The sequence below is a fragment of the Anomalospiza imberbis genome, chromosome 1, assembly GCF_031753505.1.
Source record: "Anomalospiza imberbis isolate Cuckoo-Finch-1a 21T00152 chromosome 1, ASM3175350v1, whole genome shotgun sequence".
Classification (NCBI taxonomy): domain Eukaryota; kingdom Metazoa; phylum Chordata; class Aves; order Passeriformes; family Viduidae; genus Anomalospiza; species Anomalospiza imberbis.
In genome coordinates, this window is record NC_089681.1 from 82,579,035 (window position 1) to 82,596,362 (window position 17,328).

The 17,328-nt window shown below is 40.9% G+C and overlaps 1 protein-coding gene across 4 annotated transcripts in view; it reads right to left on the minus strand.

Moving 5' to 3' along the window:
- Positions 1 to 1,317: 1,317 nt before the first annotated feature.
- PIGN (phosphatidylinositol glycan anchor biosynthesis class N) overlaps positions 1,318 to 17,328 on the minus strand; it is a 97,909-nt gene continuing 81,898 nt past the window's right edge. For 3 of the 4 annotated variants that reach the window (XM_068197701.1, XM_068197707.1, XM_068197726.1), the window contains exons 24-29: positions 16,922 to 16,977; positions 16,367 to 16,442; positions 15,025 to 15,098; positions 12,140 to 12,182; positions 10,405 to 10,457; positions 1,318 to 2,285 (exon numbers count right to left, since the gene is read on the minus strand). In XM_068197701.1, coding sequence (XP_068053802.1) covers positions 2,162 to 2,285; positions 10,405 to 10,457; positions 12,140 to 12,182; positions 15,025 to 15,098; positions 16,367 to 16,442; positions 16,922 to 16,977 — 426 coding nt within the window. In that variant the 3' untranslated portion in view covers positions 1,318 to 2,161. The remainder of the gene's footprint in view (positions 2,286 to 10,404; positions 10,458 to 12,139; positions 12,183 to 15,024; positions 15,099 to 16,366; positions 16,443 to 16,921; positions 16,978 to 17,328) is intronic. The other variant, XM_068197717.1, reaches the window with a different exon arrangement.

A 17,328-nucleotide genomic window follows, 5' to 3' on the forward strand; every position in this document is an offset into this window, starting at 1 on the left:
GCTGAGATGCTGTTTTATTACCAGCCCCCTGTGGTAAAAAAAGGCATCAGGCTTAAGCTCCTCTGCATTCTCCCAAGGACCCTGCAGTGCCAGCAGTATGTACCTCCCAATAGGTAGGACATCCACTTTGTCTTGTCATAGATACAAGCAGTTTTGATGAGCTTGCAGAAGGTGTGACTTATGGGTGGCAGCCCTGTGAGTCCCACATTCCCAATTTTTCAGTCAATTTCTTCACATCACATCAATGCCAGCTGTTCAGCTGCTCCCATGAGTGAATTTGTTCTACAAACAGTAGTTCTGCAAAGCAGTCACTCCAGCAGTGGAGATTGGGATGGTCAAAGGCTTAGAGCTTTGTGTACTGAAGCGAAGCACTGTGGACAGAGGTCTCAAGACATCAGCTAGGTCACAGAAAGCTGAGGATGCAGTAAGAACCCACAATGATAGTGTGCTGTATCACACTTGTGGAGTGAGGCTGAGGTGAGGATAGCTCTTCACAGCAGACACTCGCTGGATCCTGGAACAAGTGTGGTACCTTCCCATGCCTATACAGAGGCTTTGCCATAGTGGCAACTTTCCATCTGCTCATGGCTGCTCCTTGCCTTGGCTGTAGGGTACAACCACCAGCACCAGGCACATGTCCACCTTGAGGTGTGCAGCCTGCAGGTACAGCCTGTAACAAATGCAAAATATCTGCAACTGAGGCCAACTGTGAGGCAATATGCCCAATAAGACCACTGGACCACCACCTAGTAGAAAAAATACTCCCTTAACAGTACTCAGACACTCTCACAAGGTACTCTGAAGCTGCATGGATGAGGATGACTGCAGGCCTGTGATGCCGTTTTTTATAGTACCCAACAAGCAGATGGAGGTTCGTAACCGTTTTTTTCCAGCCAAACTTCCTGCAGAGGGATGACCAGTTTTCAGAGTGTTTAACAGACATGTGACCATGGCCAAATGCCAGATGGCTGGAAAGAGCATTGGAGAAGCCCCCATGATGCATGTCTAGCCTTGGCTGCCAGCATCATGCACCATATGTATCAGCTCCTGGATAGAAAAGCCTGGCTACTATTTGGGAGTGTGACACAGGGATATTACACAGCACAATTTTTAGTGATGCCATCATAGAATGGGCCAGAATGAACAAGATTTTTTTCTTTTCCCTGCTTCTCACTTGTAATCAGTACACAGGGAATCTGCATTAGATTCATTTTGCAGCCATTACTGATGCTTGTAATCAGGAGCAGAACACAAGTGGAAAGAAAAACAAGCAAACAAAAAAATAACCCTCCACATGGCATCACTTTCTGAAAACCAGCAACTCCAGCTGCAGTTTAATGACCTCTTTATGCTGATCTAACTCTGGGCTGCTATGGAAACAATCAGCCCTAACCTTCCTGCCCACCCTGTCAATGAGCTGGCCCAGGGAATTTGCCAGCTATTTAACCAGGTTCCTTTTCATTTGGATCAGCTACCTGAGTGTCATACTGCTCAGGCCGCCCAAGCTCAGGAGGCACCAGGAGAGTACAGTCAACAGCAGCAATTCACAGCAGGATGAGCTGAAAGATGTTGTCTTACAGCAACAGCCTCACAGCACACCAGCCTTAACCCGCCTCAAGATATTCTCACAGGCACGCTGACATGGCTTGCAAAAAGCACATCCCGTTTTGGAGATATTCCAACACGTGCGCCACGTCAGGTACACACAAACCAGCGATCTGCCCAGACTGATTTCATTCATGCCTTAGTCTGAGAGGTGCTTATGCAAGACATGAAATGAAGCTAGAACTTTGCAGACTCTGAATGAGAGTATGTATAAACAAACAGCTGGCAGCCAAGCTATAACAACAAAAAGAAACACCTCCCCAAAAAACACAACCCAAAAGACAGCTGCCTATGTATTTTAAAAACAATTTTGTTGCTGTTTTCATTTTCAAGAAATGCGTACGCTTAAAGAATAAACAGAAGCCTTTTTTTATTCTCATATTCCCATTGGTGTCTAAATGGCAACCCTCAAATTCAAATTTCAGTCATGTGACAGCATTTAATCTGTATCAGCACAGCACTGATCGCTGGATGGGATTTTGGCACTCTAGTCCATTAACCCTTATTTACATTCCAGAGCTGGAGGTTGGTTCAGAGGAAGTCTGAGGATGCTTCATCACATGGAATGGTGCTTACTCCTTCTGGGAATTCCAAGTCTCTGTGTAGTTAACAGCTGGGCCAGTCCATTCATCACCATCATAAATATGGTCAGTGACATCACCAGCACATAGTGGCTGATGCTGCAAGGAAGAGACAGATAAAAAAAGTGAGAGAAAAATACTAATTTGCAGATTAAAGAAAAAACCCCTGACATAAATAACCCTCTGAATATTTCATTTTTCAGTTTTAAGTAGGCCTAATTGTTCATCTAGGATGTAATTTTATATACACTGCTCTTAGAAGACAAGTATTATAGTAGTCCTGTCATGTAAAAAACCAAGTCTCTGACAAAATAAAAAAGTGGGGAGAACAGAAAACACAACTGAGCATACACCAAGTAAGAGTACCAGGTGTACTTTTCATTCAAATGGATAATTCAGTATATGTGAGTGAAACAACTGCAAAACTTTCATTTGCTGTAAACAATAGCACAGAATCTAGAGAGAATTTGCCATCAGGCAGACATTCCTTGGTAGTAAAACAACTCGGATATTTATGTCAGAGGAAGTGCAATTTTCTAGAGAAAACACTATCCTAGTGACAAATAGTTTTAAGAATAAAAAGCCAAAACCCAAAACCCCACTACTTTTTCACTGAACATTGCTAAAATATGTAGAATTCTGTGCTGTGGTAGCACATGCAAAGAGATTAAAGAGATTAGTTCAAGAGTGGCTATTAAACACAATATGAAAATGCAGCTTCCTGAAGCCACTAATGATTAAAAGTCCAACAAACAGCAAGCTTGTTCTCCACTTGCTCAAATTCTGCTACCTGAGGTTCACTGGTGTTACAGATGGGCCATTTAGGGTCAGACTAAGATTCAATCCAGGACATTCAGCATTCTGTGTTCAATGGGTTCAAGGCCCATTTGGAATTAAATCTGGCTAAGGATGTCAAGAATAACAAGAAGGCCTTCTTCAAAGACACCAATAACACAAGGGAAACTATGGAAAATGTGGGCCTGCTACTGAATGGAGCAGGGACCTTTGCAACAGAGGCTGCAGAAAAGGTGGAGATACTGAATGCATTCAGCTTTCACTGCCAAGGCTAGCTCTCAAGAATCCCTGACACAGGGGATCAGGGAGAAAGTCTGGAGGAAGGCAGACTCTCCCTTCATGTGGGAGAACTGGATAACAGACCATTCAGTCAAACCTGACATCCACATGTGCAGATGCCTCCTCAGCAATTTCACTGATGGCACAAAGCTGGGAGGAGTGGCCGATACCCCAGAGCGCTGTGCAGCCCCTCAGAGGGACCGCAATAGGTTGGAGAGATGGGCAGAGGGGAGCCTTCTGAAATTGAGCAAAGGCAGGGTCCTGCACTTGGGGAAGAATAACCCCATGGACCAGGACAGGCTGGGGACTGACTGACCTGCTGGAAAGCAGCTCTGTAGAGAAGGACCTGGGGTTCCTGGTGGACAACAAGCTGCCCATGAGCCAGCCGGGTGTCTTTGTGGCAGAGAAGGCCAAAGGTATCCTGGGGTACATTCGGAAGAGCATTGTTGCCAGCAGGTGGAGGGAGGTCACCCAGCCCCTCTGCTCAGCCCTGGTGAGGCTGCTTCTGGAGCGCTGTGTCCAGTGCTGGGGTCCTCAGTAAAAGAGGGAGAGGGAGCTCCTGGAGCAGGTCCAGTGGAGGGCTAAGAACATGATTAAGGGACTAAGAGACTGGAGCATCTCTCTTACAAGGGAAGGCTGAGAGAGCTGGGCCTGTTCAGTCTTGAGGAGAAACAAGTGAGAAGGGACCTCTTCAATGCCTATAAGTATCTGAAGGAAGGGTGTCAAGGAGATGGATGCAGGCTCTTCTTGGTGGCGCCAAGCAACAGAACAAGAGGCAATGGGCACAAACTGGAACACAGTTCCACCTCAACATGAGGAAGAACTTCTTTACTGTGCAAGTGACTGAGCACCAGAACAGGCTGCCCAGAAAGGCTGTGGAGTCCCTGGATAAAAGCCATCTGGGCACAATCCTGAGTAGTGTGTTCTGGGGGACCCTGCTTGAGCAGGGAGGTTGGACTAGGTGACCACCAGTGGTCCCTTCCCACCTCACAACCATTGTGTGATTCTGTAAGATCTGAATCGGGTACTGCTAATGTAAACCACTAGTCATTCCGAAACCAGAAATCTTCCAAAACCAGTGACATTTCAGGTTAGAGCTGCAGATTAATCACTGCTGCACCCGTGTCCATTATGCATCCAGTATGGCTTTGGTTTTTCTTGGGACTACTGAAGAATCTAGCACACTGACATGAGAGGCACCCATACCTGACACACCCACACCTATTATTCCAAAGTAGATGGCTCTTTAGGACAAACAGAGTAACTTCAGGCTCGATGAAGTCTGAGTTTAGTCATAAAAAAGGATTGCAAGGAACGCTTGCTGGCTTAATGACCTGGAATTTCTGCCAGAGGACTCATTCAGTTTGAGAGTGTAGCCACAGAAGAGCAGTAAAGCTCATAACGCCGATACTATCAATCCTCACAACCCTGAGACTGTGACAACTCTGGCACTAGCCTAGCACAATTTAGACACGTGAAATGGAGAAGCACCAGCTCTCCACAAAGCTGGACTGCTAACCCACTGTGAGAGAGTAAAAGTAATCCAAAAAGTTCTTCCACAGCCAGGGTGCCAGCGACCAAAGGACCAAACTTGGAGAACATGAAAACAGACTTGATGCATACTGTAAGATTTTTCTGTTTCAGCTGAGTCTGACTACAACATCTCACAAATGCCTTGCTCAAAATGCATAATTTTAAGAAATCAATTAGAAAAATCCACCATCATAAGAGGGCTCAGACCTCAATAAGCATAATCAGCAGCAGAGCAGCACATCTACAAGAGCCAAGCTCCTGTCCTGTTTGTGTGGGGAAGGCGTAAGAAGGACACAGGGAGAGCATGAAGCCAGGCACAAAGCCTACTGTCACCTGGGTAGTGTACTTTGGACTTCACGGTTCACAGCACATTTACAACAACTAAGATAAACTTCCTCAAGAGCTGCCTTTGAAATATCACCTGGGTATGTTACAACTTTGGTTTCAGTTCTCCATGGGAAAGGACACATTGACAGATGAAACTCAAACTCTTGCTGCAGTTATCTTCATGGCATAATCTGGCCTTGGGGACTGTACATTCACCACAGGTAGATAAGGTTGCTGGCTCCTAAGGGAACAGCCACTCTGGTAAATAGCTGGACACTTAGTGTCTCCTGCCTTACTGGTAACACCTCAGCTTTCCTTCTCACCTGTCACCAGAATTCTAGTTTTTCATGTAAGCAGCAAACACCACTTTCCTTGTAACTTTCAAAGAAAAATCACAAGCCAAATGAAGAACCTGCCTTTATTCCCATTGATACCCCAACACCATCACAAACATGCATGGTCCTCAGACAGGCATCTGAGTTCCTGTGCACCCCTCCAAAAAGGAACTCTTTCAGATGTGATCAGGATTTGGCAGAGCATAGGGAGAGGCTTTCTCAAAGCAAAAAGGTCTCCTCAAACTCTCCTTAGGCACCTATCAGTTGAGGGACTGGATCCTCCGTACTTTTGTAAAGAAGAGAGTGTTGCACACACTTCTCCCTTGCTATACTGCACAGGTCTGCATAGTTATGCTCCTTTAATAAAATATCAGACTTTCAAATATATATATATATAAAATGCCATAGAGTACAATAAAAACAATTTCAATCTGCTTGTCATATAATTACAGACAGCCAGCATCTCTGGGGCTCTCAGCAACTGGTATTGCATTGCCTGTGGGCAGCTCTGCCTGGTAAATTACTTGTTAGGCTTAGGGGTAATGCTGTATTTAAACAAAAACAAAAACCCAAACAAACAAAAAACCCCGCAACCAGATTCTTACAGGTATATGCCAAAACAGCAGTGTCAAATCTTGATCCCCATACAATTCAGAACTTGCACCCTTGACTGGATCTGTACTTACAGTGAAGGAGGTAATTCTCAAAACAAACTTTCTGCATCAGAAGTCAAACCTGAGCTAATGAGAAGAAGGAGTGAGATTCTAGGCTCCAGGAAAACTAGATCCATGTGGAGGAAGAGGAGCCATTAAACAGGTACAAGAGAATAGCATAATGGGGCACAGTGGGGCAATGTTTATAAAGGATGAGATGGCAGAGGTAGCATGTGTGGGGGATCATGGATGATCTACGGTGAGGCAGCACTGTTCAATGGAAAGGTGAGTGCCCATGTATGGATCAATGTCAATAGGCAAAGCTGGTGGTAGGAAAATTTTTTATCAGGTAGCAAGACACCTGTTTCAATGGCAAGGAACCACAAGGAGAACATATGAGGTACTACCACCTCCTGGCTTTGTGACAGTGCATATTGGTGAGAAAAAAAGAAGAATCAAAGACAAGAAGAATCTAAGATATTAAAAAAATCAGGGGGATAAAGCAGTGGGAATCAATCTTGCTCCAAAACTAGGCTTTCTCCCAAGATAGGCTAATTCCTAAGATGACAGACCTGATTAGAAGCTGGAAAGACAAGAAGATGGAGTAAGTCACCATAGCAATTAAAACAACTAGGAACAAAATAAGTAAAACAAAACCAACTTGTGCAAAGACTTGGATGAGCACTCTCCAGAAGAGTCCAGAGACATTACTTCTTTGTGACATGCTCTTTGAACTGTTCCCAAGCACACACTGAAACCTCAGATTTAGATTCTGAATTTTAAGTTCTCTCCTTTTCCAGCCAGGATGCCACACCCTCTCTTCCCCAGTTTCACAAAAAACAAATCACAAAACTTTTGTTTTAACAGTTCAACCAACAAGCCTCAGCATCCCAACCCCGAAATTGACTCCGTTATTCGTAAAACCTGAAAAAAGCAGTTTTGTCCTTTATATATGTCCCCTGACCTTTGAAACTGCAGAAGAACAGTTAAGATCATATCTTTATCTTCCAGCAGCTATAAAGAGAAGGAATAGTACAGTATGTGTCTACACAAAGCTATATAATAGCCATATAAAGAACTTTTAAGGTTTATCTTTACTATCAAGTTATACAACTATTTACAAAGTGCATGCACTGTAAAGATATAGTAGGCTTTAAAGGCTATTTCTCTCTCTTTCTGGCAATCTACAGACAGAGATAGATAAACACCTTTTAAGCTGCAGAGAAATTATTTTAGTGACAAAGAATCTGAAAAGCTAGCTATTCCATTTGGCTGTCATTCAAAAATAAAAGGACCTGTCAGAACAAACTTCTCATGATCATGTATTACACACTGATACATCAAAAACACTAGGAAAATGACATTATTATTTTAAAGAAATTTAGTGGTAAGTTCATCTGGGGCACATGATGCAATTCAGGTTACCTCAAGGTATGTAGGTACAGGGCAAGGTTAAGCACACCTTAGAAGTTTGTGTAAGCTGCTGTTTTGAGTTCTGCATTCCCTGCAAAACTATTATCCCATTATTATACTAAAACAATGAAAAGCACTCTCTGAAAGACAAGCTTACATTGATTTTGGCATCATCATTACGAAAAGGGGCTTTAAAACTTTCTAAAAAGCCATAAATATTTATGGTAATTGATAATTTACTGAGAGGAGGGAATCAGTGGTGCATTGATAATTTACTGAATGCAGTAATACAGGACTATATGTTGGATCTGTTGTTGCTCATTAACGAACTGGAAGAATGGAAGAGGTAGAAATCTGTTCCCATTCAAAGACAACACTTATGTCACATGGTGAATTCCACCGGGAAAATAAAGACATCATATTGTTAAGGCAAATTTGAGGCATGGTAAAATGCCATGTCATATGGTTAAGGCATAGCAGAATAGTTAGGGGTGAAATTTTTAAACATAAAAAATGTCAGTTCAGTAAACAAACCTTACTTCTGAACAATGAGATCCACTAGGAAAGAAAACAAAGTGAAAAAGCAGTGAAGGTCTTTTTATTGCAAGGGATTTAAAGCCAGCTCATCTACATGAAACTTGGCTGTTGGAAAAACCAAATATTGCATAATAAGTCTCCTAGTCAGCCTGCATATTCTTAGTAAGAGAGAGAAAATAGTGGACTTTTGAACATGGTAATTAGAAAATCTCTGGAAAGCCCATCACCACAAAACAGGATGAGTAAGGAAACACACATCAAAGCTTTACAAATGTGGCACATACACCACTGGACTCTGAGAGACTTTAGAGGAATCAATGTCCAGCAGGCAATCGAGCTGCTGGTTTTCCACCTCTGATTTCACTGATGTCCTAACCAGTAACATAACACAAATCCAGATATTTTTGCTGACACATACATACACACTTCCTATCAGTGTGACAAGAAAAAAAGAAAAATATGAGAGTAGCTGTCCCCAAAGACTTCTCCTATTCTCAGGAAAGCTTTGGCAACATGGAAAATGTTGCCTGTTGTAAGACAGGATATTTTCAGTCCTTGCTGCCAAAGCAGCAACAGACAACACTGCAATAAGAATGCCACAGAGCTGTCACTGCACTTGCAACAGGAGGACAGGAAAGAGCTATGTTAGTAACTCACTCCCACTGGTTTTGGGAATCACCCAAAACCCCTTGAAGCTCATCTTCCATTTCAGGAACAAACAAACAAAAAATCTTCTGCTGTTGCCTGCTAATTTTGCCAAGCCTGAGGATCACACATTAGAAATCTACTCAGAGGAGAAAGTTCTGGTGCCAAAATAATGCTCATGCTAGATAAAGGAAGGACCACTTAGCTCTGCACCTATGGCTTCACTTCCTTCCTTAAGCAACCTAATTATTTTTCTTACGTGCACATATACACCTACATATAAGACATATATAAAGAGACTACAATAAAATAACATAGGTGGTAGAGTCAAGCACTCAAAAGTGAAGTAATGACAGAGGTTGCCTGAACATTATGAATTTCCATGTTAAAAATTAATCACAAATTACTCTTTCAAAAGGCCTTTTTCAGTGCTTTCTTCAGTGATCAAAACACACACATGGAGAGGCAGAATTAGTGGTGCATAATGAGCTCTCCTAAACTCTTCAGAATAAGGCAACCTTCCAGCTGAGATCCAGCAATGCATTACTGTTGTAAAGGTCTAGCTGTGAAGACCATGTATCAGAGAGGAAGCTTTTGGGTACTTGTAACAATTTATACTTTTGCTGCTAACTCCCAATTAAGAAACTCCTTGCCCAACAGAACAGAAATTTTCTGAGGGCTTTAATATCCTTATTAATCTGCAGAGGAATTCAAACCAAAGGATGAAGCCCTCTGACTTACCATAAACTGACCACAGCAAAGAAGTGGGATGTTAAAGTGACATTTTCACTGTTTGATCTAAATGTACCTCTGCCCACTGTGAACCTTCAGAAGGTAACAATGTGCAGGAATTGGAACCTCCAAAGAACATGTGTGCACATGTGTGTCCACACACTGCTGGGAACAAAGGGGCTCACAAAAGCACAGCACAGAGTACACATAGACTAAACAGAATATTAACAATGGGTCACTATTCAGCTTCTGTTTAAGTAACAGTGTCAACTGACCAGATTGGCTGGATTAGTAACAAAACATTCCCTACTAACCTTACTAGATTTTATCTTAGATTATTTTATCTTACTACTAAGCTTACTAAATTTTATCTATTTTCACAACTCGGGGAAGGTAAATCTGAAATGTGTATTCCTTGTATTTGAGGTTAACATGACTCATAATGCAAAACAAATTATCTCATTTTAGCTGAGATTGCTATGTTTAAATGCTAAACTCTTCCCCAGCTAGGGGGAGGATAAGTGCATGGGCCTTGGTAGCTACCACCATATTTACACAAGGCTCACTAATTCACAGTGAACTGTATATGGAGGCTTAACTAGAAACAAGATCATTAACAACTTCAATAAGTTGTTATTTTAACAGAGATTGCAACTTATTAAAATGCAAGACATTAATTAAAATAGTTTTTGTGTAATTACTCTTGAAACAGATCCTACTAACTGTATTTCTTGCCATGCTGGATTTACTATTTTCTCTGTGTTGCTCTGGCACAGATTTTAAGACACAAGTTTTAGCTTGGGATATGTATATGTATGTGTGCACATGTGTTTAAAGTATGTGGAATATCCCTGAAGCATTTGATTAAGCAGAGTAGTTGGAAAAAATGGCAAGAATTATGAGTAGATAAACAACAGTATGAACCCATGAAGCTTTAAAAATGCAAGGGAAGCAAAAAAGGTACTGTACCTTGTGCCAATATCCAGCCAGCTTCCGTAATCTTTAACCAAAAAGAAAAAATGCTAGGAAATAAAACAACTTTGATTAGTACATCAACACTGCACAATTTGAAGAGAAAATTAAACCCAAACTTTTTCAGGCTGCTTGCTCCAAATTTCTAATTCTTCACATAGAATAAGCACAACACCTTTCCAGAAATGATTATTTGGACCACAGTAAATAGTCTAGGAACCAGAAATAGATTTAACATGGTATCAAACAAAAACATCAAGAGATGGACTAAGTTCTTTCTAGCTTGGCTTGCAAAAACCAGAGAAATACCAGAACTTTTTCAAAAAGAAAAGCCAAGCCACCTAATTGTTTGGAATAACAACATTCCAAATAATGCATAGTGCCTAAAAGTTTTCATGGAATTATGACACAAATATCTTTGGGCAACTCTGGCAGCTCTCCACCTGTAAAGTGGGGGTAATGTTGGGAGAAGATAGTACTTACCTATAAGTGAATTCCCCTAATTCTAATTGGTGGCCCCATTGATTCAAGGCTACAAACATATTCTCTTTTTGGCCTGCTACCTTCTCTTTTCTTGACAGAGTTCCTACATATCTGCTACAAACCTCTTTGGTAATTTTTTTTCTTTGTTTTTTGTCCAAGTACATTGTTTCGAAATACTTAAACCAAAATAGGAGAATACATGAGATGTAAGACCTGGATATCCTGGGGCTTGCTACACACCAGTAAGTACCTGTAGTCTTATTTTGGTTTAATTATACTGATTTTATTAGTGAAATGCTATGAATGTGGTTTATTGGTATGCTATTTCTTTTCCTGTGGAAGTTACCCAAAAGCAGATTAGTCACATAGACTTATTTGAAACTTGACACAGCCATACCTTCTCCTTTTCTCACGTTACAGACAAACTAGCAATTATTTGGTTTTTACTCACTGATTTTCCTATCAGGTGATATTTACAGATCACACTGTACCAAGAAATAAGATCAGGAATGCTTACTCCAAGGGATAAAACAAAACCAGCATGTATAAAGCGACACCACCAGCTCTACCTGCTGATTTGAAAAGGTTTCTGTTTACCAGTGGCACTGCTTGCTGATTTGAAGACAGCTGGAGTGGGCCACAAAAACATACTTTTAATCTGCAAAAACTGTGTTGGGGGATTATTCAGCTTTGGGTTGTTTTGGCTAACTTGGTTTGTGGATGCAGGCTTTCTGAAGATAGTATTTCCTGACAACTCATTACAAAGGGCACAAAGTGTCTTTCTGGATGTTGCTGATCACCTGGATTCTGACAAGTCTAATGGAGCTGGTGGGTAAAAAGCACTTCTTTTCCTCTCTTTTTCAAGAAAAGCTGGGGTGGGGGAAAGGTTTCGAATTCCTGAACAATTAACTAAACCCTGCACACAGCTAAAACTGATATTCTTGTTTAATCTTTTCCAAGGAATTTGATTGTAAAAGCACATGAGGAACTCCAAATGTTAACTTATTACTTCATTTTGTCTCATATTATTACAAGAACATTGCTTCTTCAGAGGCATTAATTACATGAAATTCAAAAAGCAGTGATTGGAAGAATTTTATCTCTAAGTTATGCTAGGATTTCAATCCAATTCTCTGCCCTAGTTAGAAAAACTTTGAAGTCTGAAACAAATTCAGATCTCTCTTGATGGAATTAGGAGAACTCTCTGCTTCTTGATCTTATTTGAAGAGAATGTGCAACAACAACTTACCAAAGCCATAATGTCTGAAATCACAAGAACAATGAGGAAAAGGCTGCAAAGAAAAGAACCCAGCCAAGTCAGACCATCAACCTTTCTTTATGGACACAGCTATTAAAAGAGTTTATTAAAACCCACAGAAATTAAATAAAGATTTGATTTATTGCATTTGCCTTTCAAACACTCAGGTACCTTTCAATCTACTAGAAAACAATTAAAATACATGACTAGAACATCTGGCATTTATAATTTCACATTAATATGGTTTCAATTTTGCAATGGAAAAAGCCGAGTCATTTTTTGGAGAACAAAAGAATCTTACAAAGGCCATCTGGCCCATTCTTGATGCAGAGAGCTGTGTGCTGGTTGGACCACATAAAGCTGATTTAGGAGCTTCATGATGGACTCAAGAGTGAGCAAAGCTGTTTGGCAGGTACCTGAACTGATCAGTCCCACCCTGCTGACAACCATTCTGCTGGGTCAGAGGCTGCTAAAGGAGGTGCTTGCCCTCTTCCAAATCTCTGGATGCCCATAACCTGCTCTGGGAACACCCAGAATTTTGGTGGTATGCTGCCAAACTGTGGGCCTCTTTACAGGTAGCAGTTAACTTCTGGAAGTTAGGCTTAGGCTAGTAAAAGGAACCAGAAAGGAGGAGGCAGAGCTATTTTTCCCCCCCATTAACCTAATCTCCTTTTCCTCAAACTATGTAAATCCTAAATTACATGAAAGCAATTGCTGTAACTGGTTAAAACTGGTTTCTAAGTTAATGACACTGAAGTAATGTTGTAAACAGCTGACCCATTAACAAAAGTCTTTAACTAGAATACAGCTAATTTATCAGTACTACCATCATAAAACTAAAAATGTTTTTTTGGAAAATGTGTCCTGCTGCAGCATTGCATGAGCATGTACTGGGGAGAGACCCAGACCAACGCCTCCAAATGAGGAACTTGCTGATATTGCCTACATCAGTTGTGCTTCATTAGTAAATCACGATGCAACAAACCAACTGTATCTCAGACACAGGGAAAGGCTTCTCTCTGCTAACCTATGGCTCAGATAGATAGCATGTTGCAGTAATAGTGCTTAGGAGGCACTCAGCTAGAGGGATATTTTTTTATAGGCAAGTTCCAAGAACATATTGGGACAGAATATTCCCCACTGAAAAAAAAAAAAAAAGTCTTTAATCTGTAATCAGGGACTTTAGGAGCAATTTGTCCAAATCACAAAAATCCACTTTTTGCCCTTCTGAACTGCAGGAAGCCTTTCTCAGCTGAAGGACAAGACTAATTTCAGGGCGTGTTTATACACTGCAAAGACAAGATTGTTCCCCATGATGGCTTAATTTATCTAGCAGGGGCAGCAACAGCAGTAAGAAGTGCAGCACAGACTTCAGGATGTGCTGACAATCAGAGCACAACCTCTCCGGGGATCCCAGGTGCGCCTTGCGGTTTCTGCCTTGTTCCCAGGCGGATGCTGTGGCACTATCACTACATTTGTTACCTGAGCTGTTGTTACCAGCCAAATGAAGCTGGCACAAACACCAAACAGAGTTACAGTCACAGCCTCATGAAGTGGCACAGAAATACTTGTGTTCCCTGGTTTATGAAGGCAGTATCATTTCCCCTCTCACACACTCAGATGCACATTCCATAAAAGTTTGCAATATCACCAGTGCTGCCAAGGCAAGCATTCACAAATTGGGAAATGCTGACCTTTATGATGCTTGAGCCCTAAAAAAGGAAACCACTAGCTGGTCATCTGAGCAACCCTAGTGCAGCCCTGCTCTTGTACAAGCCTTAGGGGGTGAGGATGAACCCTTCCTTGGGGGTCCAAGGACGACACAGGCACAGCGTGCACACAGCTAAGGCAGAGCAGGTAAAAGGGGTGGGGAGTGTCGTGCTGCCACTCCAACAGGGAGTCAGATTTTGGGCTGCCCCACCTTTCTTTGGTAGTGGGTGGTGTTGTACAAGGAGAGAACAGGCAGGGTCAGGCAGGATGAAAGCAAACAGAAAAGCAGAAGACATCACAACAAGTAAGGGCAGCTTCTTCATGCTCAGCTGAGCAATGTGCAGAAGAAAGTCGCTAAAGTCCTCCTGCCACACACAGGCAGGACTTTTGGTCAACCCCACACAACATCCCACAGTGACAAAATCACATGGCTGACAGGGACCTCCTCCATCTCAGCACCATCCATAATATCACACGCTGAGTGGAGGATTCAGTCATGTGCACTGGGTCTGCTGAATGGGGTGAGCAGGACTAACAAAATAAAAGCCTTGAGACAGGGAAAACATGCTTCAAGTCTGGATACAGCACTCAGTGAGGCTGGGCACCCATACTCTGGAAAGACCTTAGAGATAGGGAAAGGACTGGCAGCCATCTGCTCCTGCTGCAAAAAAATATATAATGCTGAACACATCTGGGAAGGACTGAACTGAAATGCAAGGACATCCAGTGCCTTTTTTTAATGCTATTCGTGGTGAGGTCAGTGCTACAAAGCCAAAAACTGGTTACATTACAAATGGGCTATTTAAAAAATACTATGCTATAGGCAGAGATGCAGTATAAAGTAAAAATCAGACTTTAAATTCTGCTCATTTTTTACATTATGGAGGAAAAAGGGTCCTTCTGTGTATTGTCAATAAAGAATATTAAATATCTGATTGTTTCAGACAAGGGCAATACTTCAATTTACACTCATTTATAACTAAGGAAAAAAACCCTGAACTTGCAGAAGTCACTGAAGAAAACCCCAATAACAAATAACAAATAAAAGCAACAATGAGATCTAACAGATATTTTTTTTTAAATTTACATTGAGATTTGAAAATTCTGAATTATTCCAAAATAGATTTGAAACCCTTTCTAATGCAGAAATACAGCATGTAATGTACCTCTTAGAAGACAGCTGTGTTGTGACTTGAACAGCTTCGAAAGCACATGATACCAGCACAAACGGGATTGCAACCTGTTCAAAACACAAGTTACATTTTGGCTTATAGTCATATTTACAAAAAGAACCTGGGCAGGTTGTGGAAACATTTTCCTGTTTTTGAAATTATCACAGAAGGGTATCTTACAAAATGAAATATTGGCTAGACAGGGTAGAAAATAATTTTGCAGGAAACATTTTCAGTTAATTAATAAAAACCTCCTTCCATGGTCATAGCTGAACTGCAGTGAAATAAGCCATGAGGTAATATTGAAAACTGTAACTAAAACATATCCTCACTTCATTTATCCATTTTAGCACTAGTGATAAATACTTCAACAAGGCTAGAAGATAGAACTAATCAGATTCAGCATCTCATGTGACAGGCCGCAGAGTTTCAAGTGTAAAGGACAATCTCATAACAAGCACAAAAAAGTCTAAATACAGAAGGCATTCAATAAGGCAAGGGTCACACTGCCTCTCCAGAGCCAAGTCAAGCAAATGTAAACAGCTCTGCAAATTAAGACCAAAAACTAGAAAACATGAATGCTGCCTTTTGCTCTTTCCAAAGGTGATTTGCAATCCTTAACTTACCAGTGTATAAAGCCTGACTGCTGGCATCCAGAAGGTTTTCACTACTGATCTGTGTCCTGTAGGACAACATGCATACCTGTAACTTCAGTCTGCTTCCTCTGGGACAGAAGCAGCAGGAAAGCAGTGGTAGAAAATACTGCTTATTTTAGTAATAACCAATAGATTCAGTGTCCCACTTCACGCCCTCTGGCAGATCCTTTACTCAAATACTAGAAGAGCTACCACACCTTGCCTGCAAACCAGAAGTGCAATCCAATCTCTGAGAGACTATTAAAAAATACAGAAAATGGCCATTATAAAATGATAACCTAATCAGTAGAACATTCAATACCTCCATTTAATGTAATATAGATAAAGCTAATTATATATATCCTTAACATTTCTGTTGATATTATACTACAGGAAAAGCTTATAACTTTAAAAATTATTAAAGTATTTTCAACATTTGAAATTTCCATTTGAATAAAATAAACTGACCAAATGCTGTTAAATTACACTTCCCCACACTTCAGCTTCTCTTTTGGGATACAAAATTATCTCTCTAGAAACACTACAAAGGCTGAAAGCTTCACACGTGGTTAAGAAGCCTAATGAAGCTCAAATACATATACACATGTTCTTTTGTGAATTGCAAAGTAACAACCATGTATGTGATATGTTATTTATTCCACAATTCTCTGAGAAAATTTCACCAAGTTAAGATTACTAACCTTCAGTAAAAGCAAGCCTCCCATCATGAAGGGACTGAACACAGTCAAGAAACAATAGACAGAAGCAGGATCAAAACTAGAGAAACATGAAAAAGACATTACAAATCTTTGAAATGGTGTTTTCAATTTAAAAAACCCCAGCCTTTAATTACCCTGTAACACACTGGGTTGTATATACATTTTTAAACAAGGCTTCCAATTTTATCTTCTCTTGATGAAATATTAAATTAGCAGGGACTGCCAACCTCACCTTTTTTTCTCTACAATTTTTCTCTGATTGTGTTTTTCAAGGTGCCATGCTGTTGGTGGGCAACCAAGCTCTCTCTGCTCATCCCCTCAATAACATCTAATGGAACTGAGATAGCCCACAACCAACAAGCTCAGGCTCTTAGGGAAGATGTTACAGAGAGCAGAAACAAAATAAATTGTTATCCCTCCACTGATTACTGCTTTGATTCTGCTGCCCTGATTTTGTCAACTAAATTTACATTTAGTACGTCAACTGCCGGAACAATTTTTTGTACGCTGTGTCTCAAATAAATTAATAAAATTTACCTGTTAATAGAAGCTATGTTTCCAGTGCCAAAAAAGGCTGTCACTATGAAGAAAACCTAGATGTATTTAAGGAAAATACACTACAGAAATGGCTGCAATAAAATAAAACCCACCTTTCTTCTCCTCCTTCATTCCAATTTACTTTCAAAATCTGTCATGAAGCCACAAGAAGCTGATCCACTGTTACAGGTTTACAGTGCATTAAGAAAGCCATATTTTCTAGCTCTACCCTAGATTTCACATACAGATATATCAATTTTAAAACACACATACTGCCTAGGTAAGGTTTTAGAGCCTGCCTTGAGGCCCCCATAAGAAAGCTGCAGCTGGCTTTTTGGGTCCCTACCTAGCAAGATAGGAACATCCCTGGACCACAAACCCAGCAATGCATTCAACACATGCTTTGG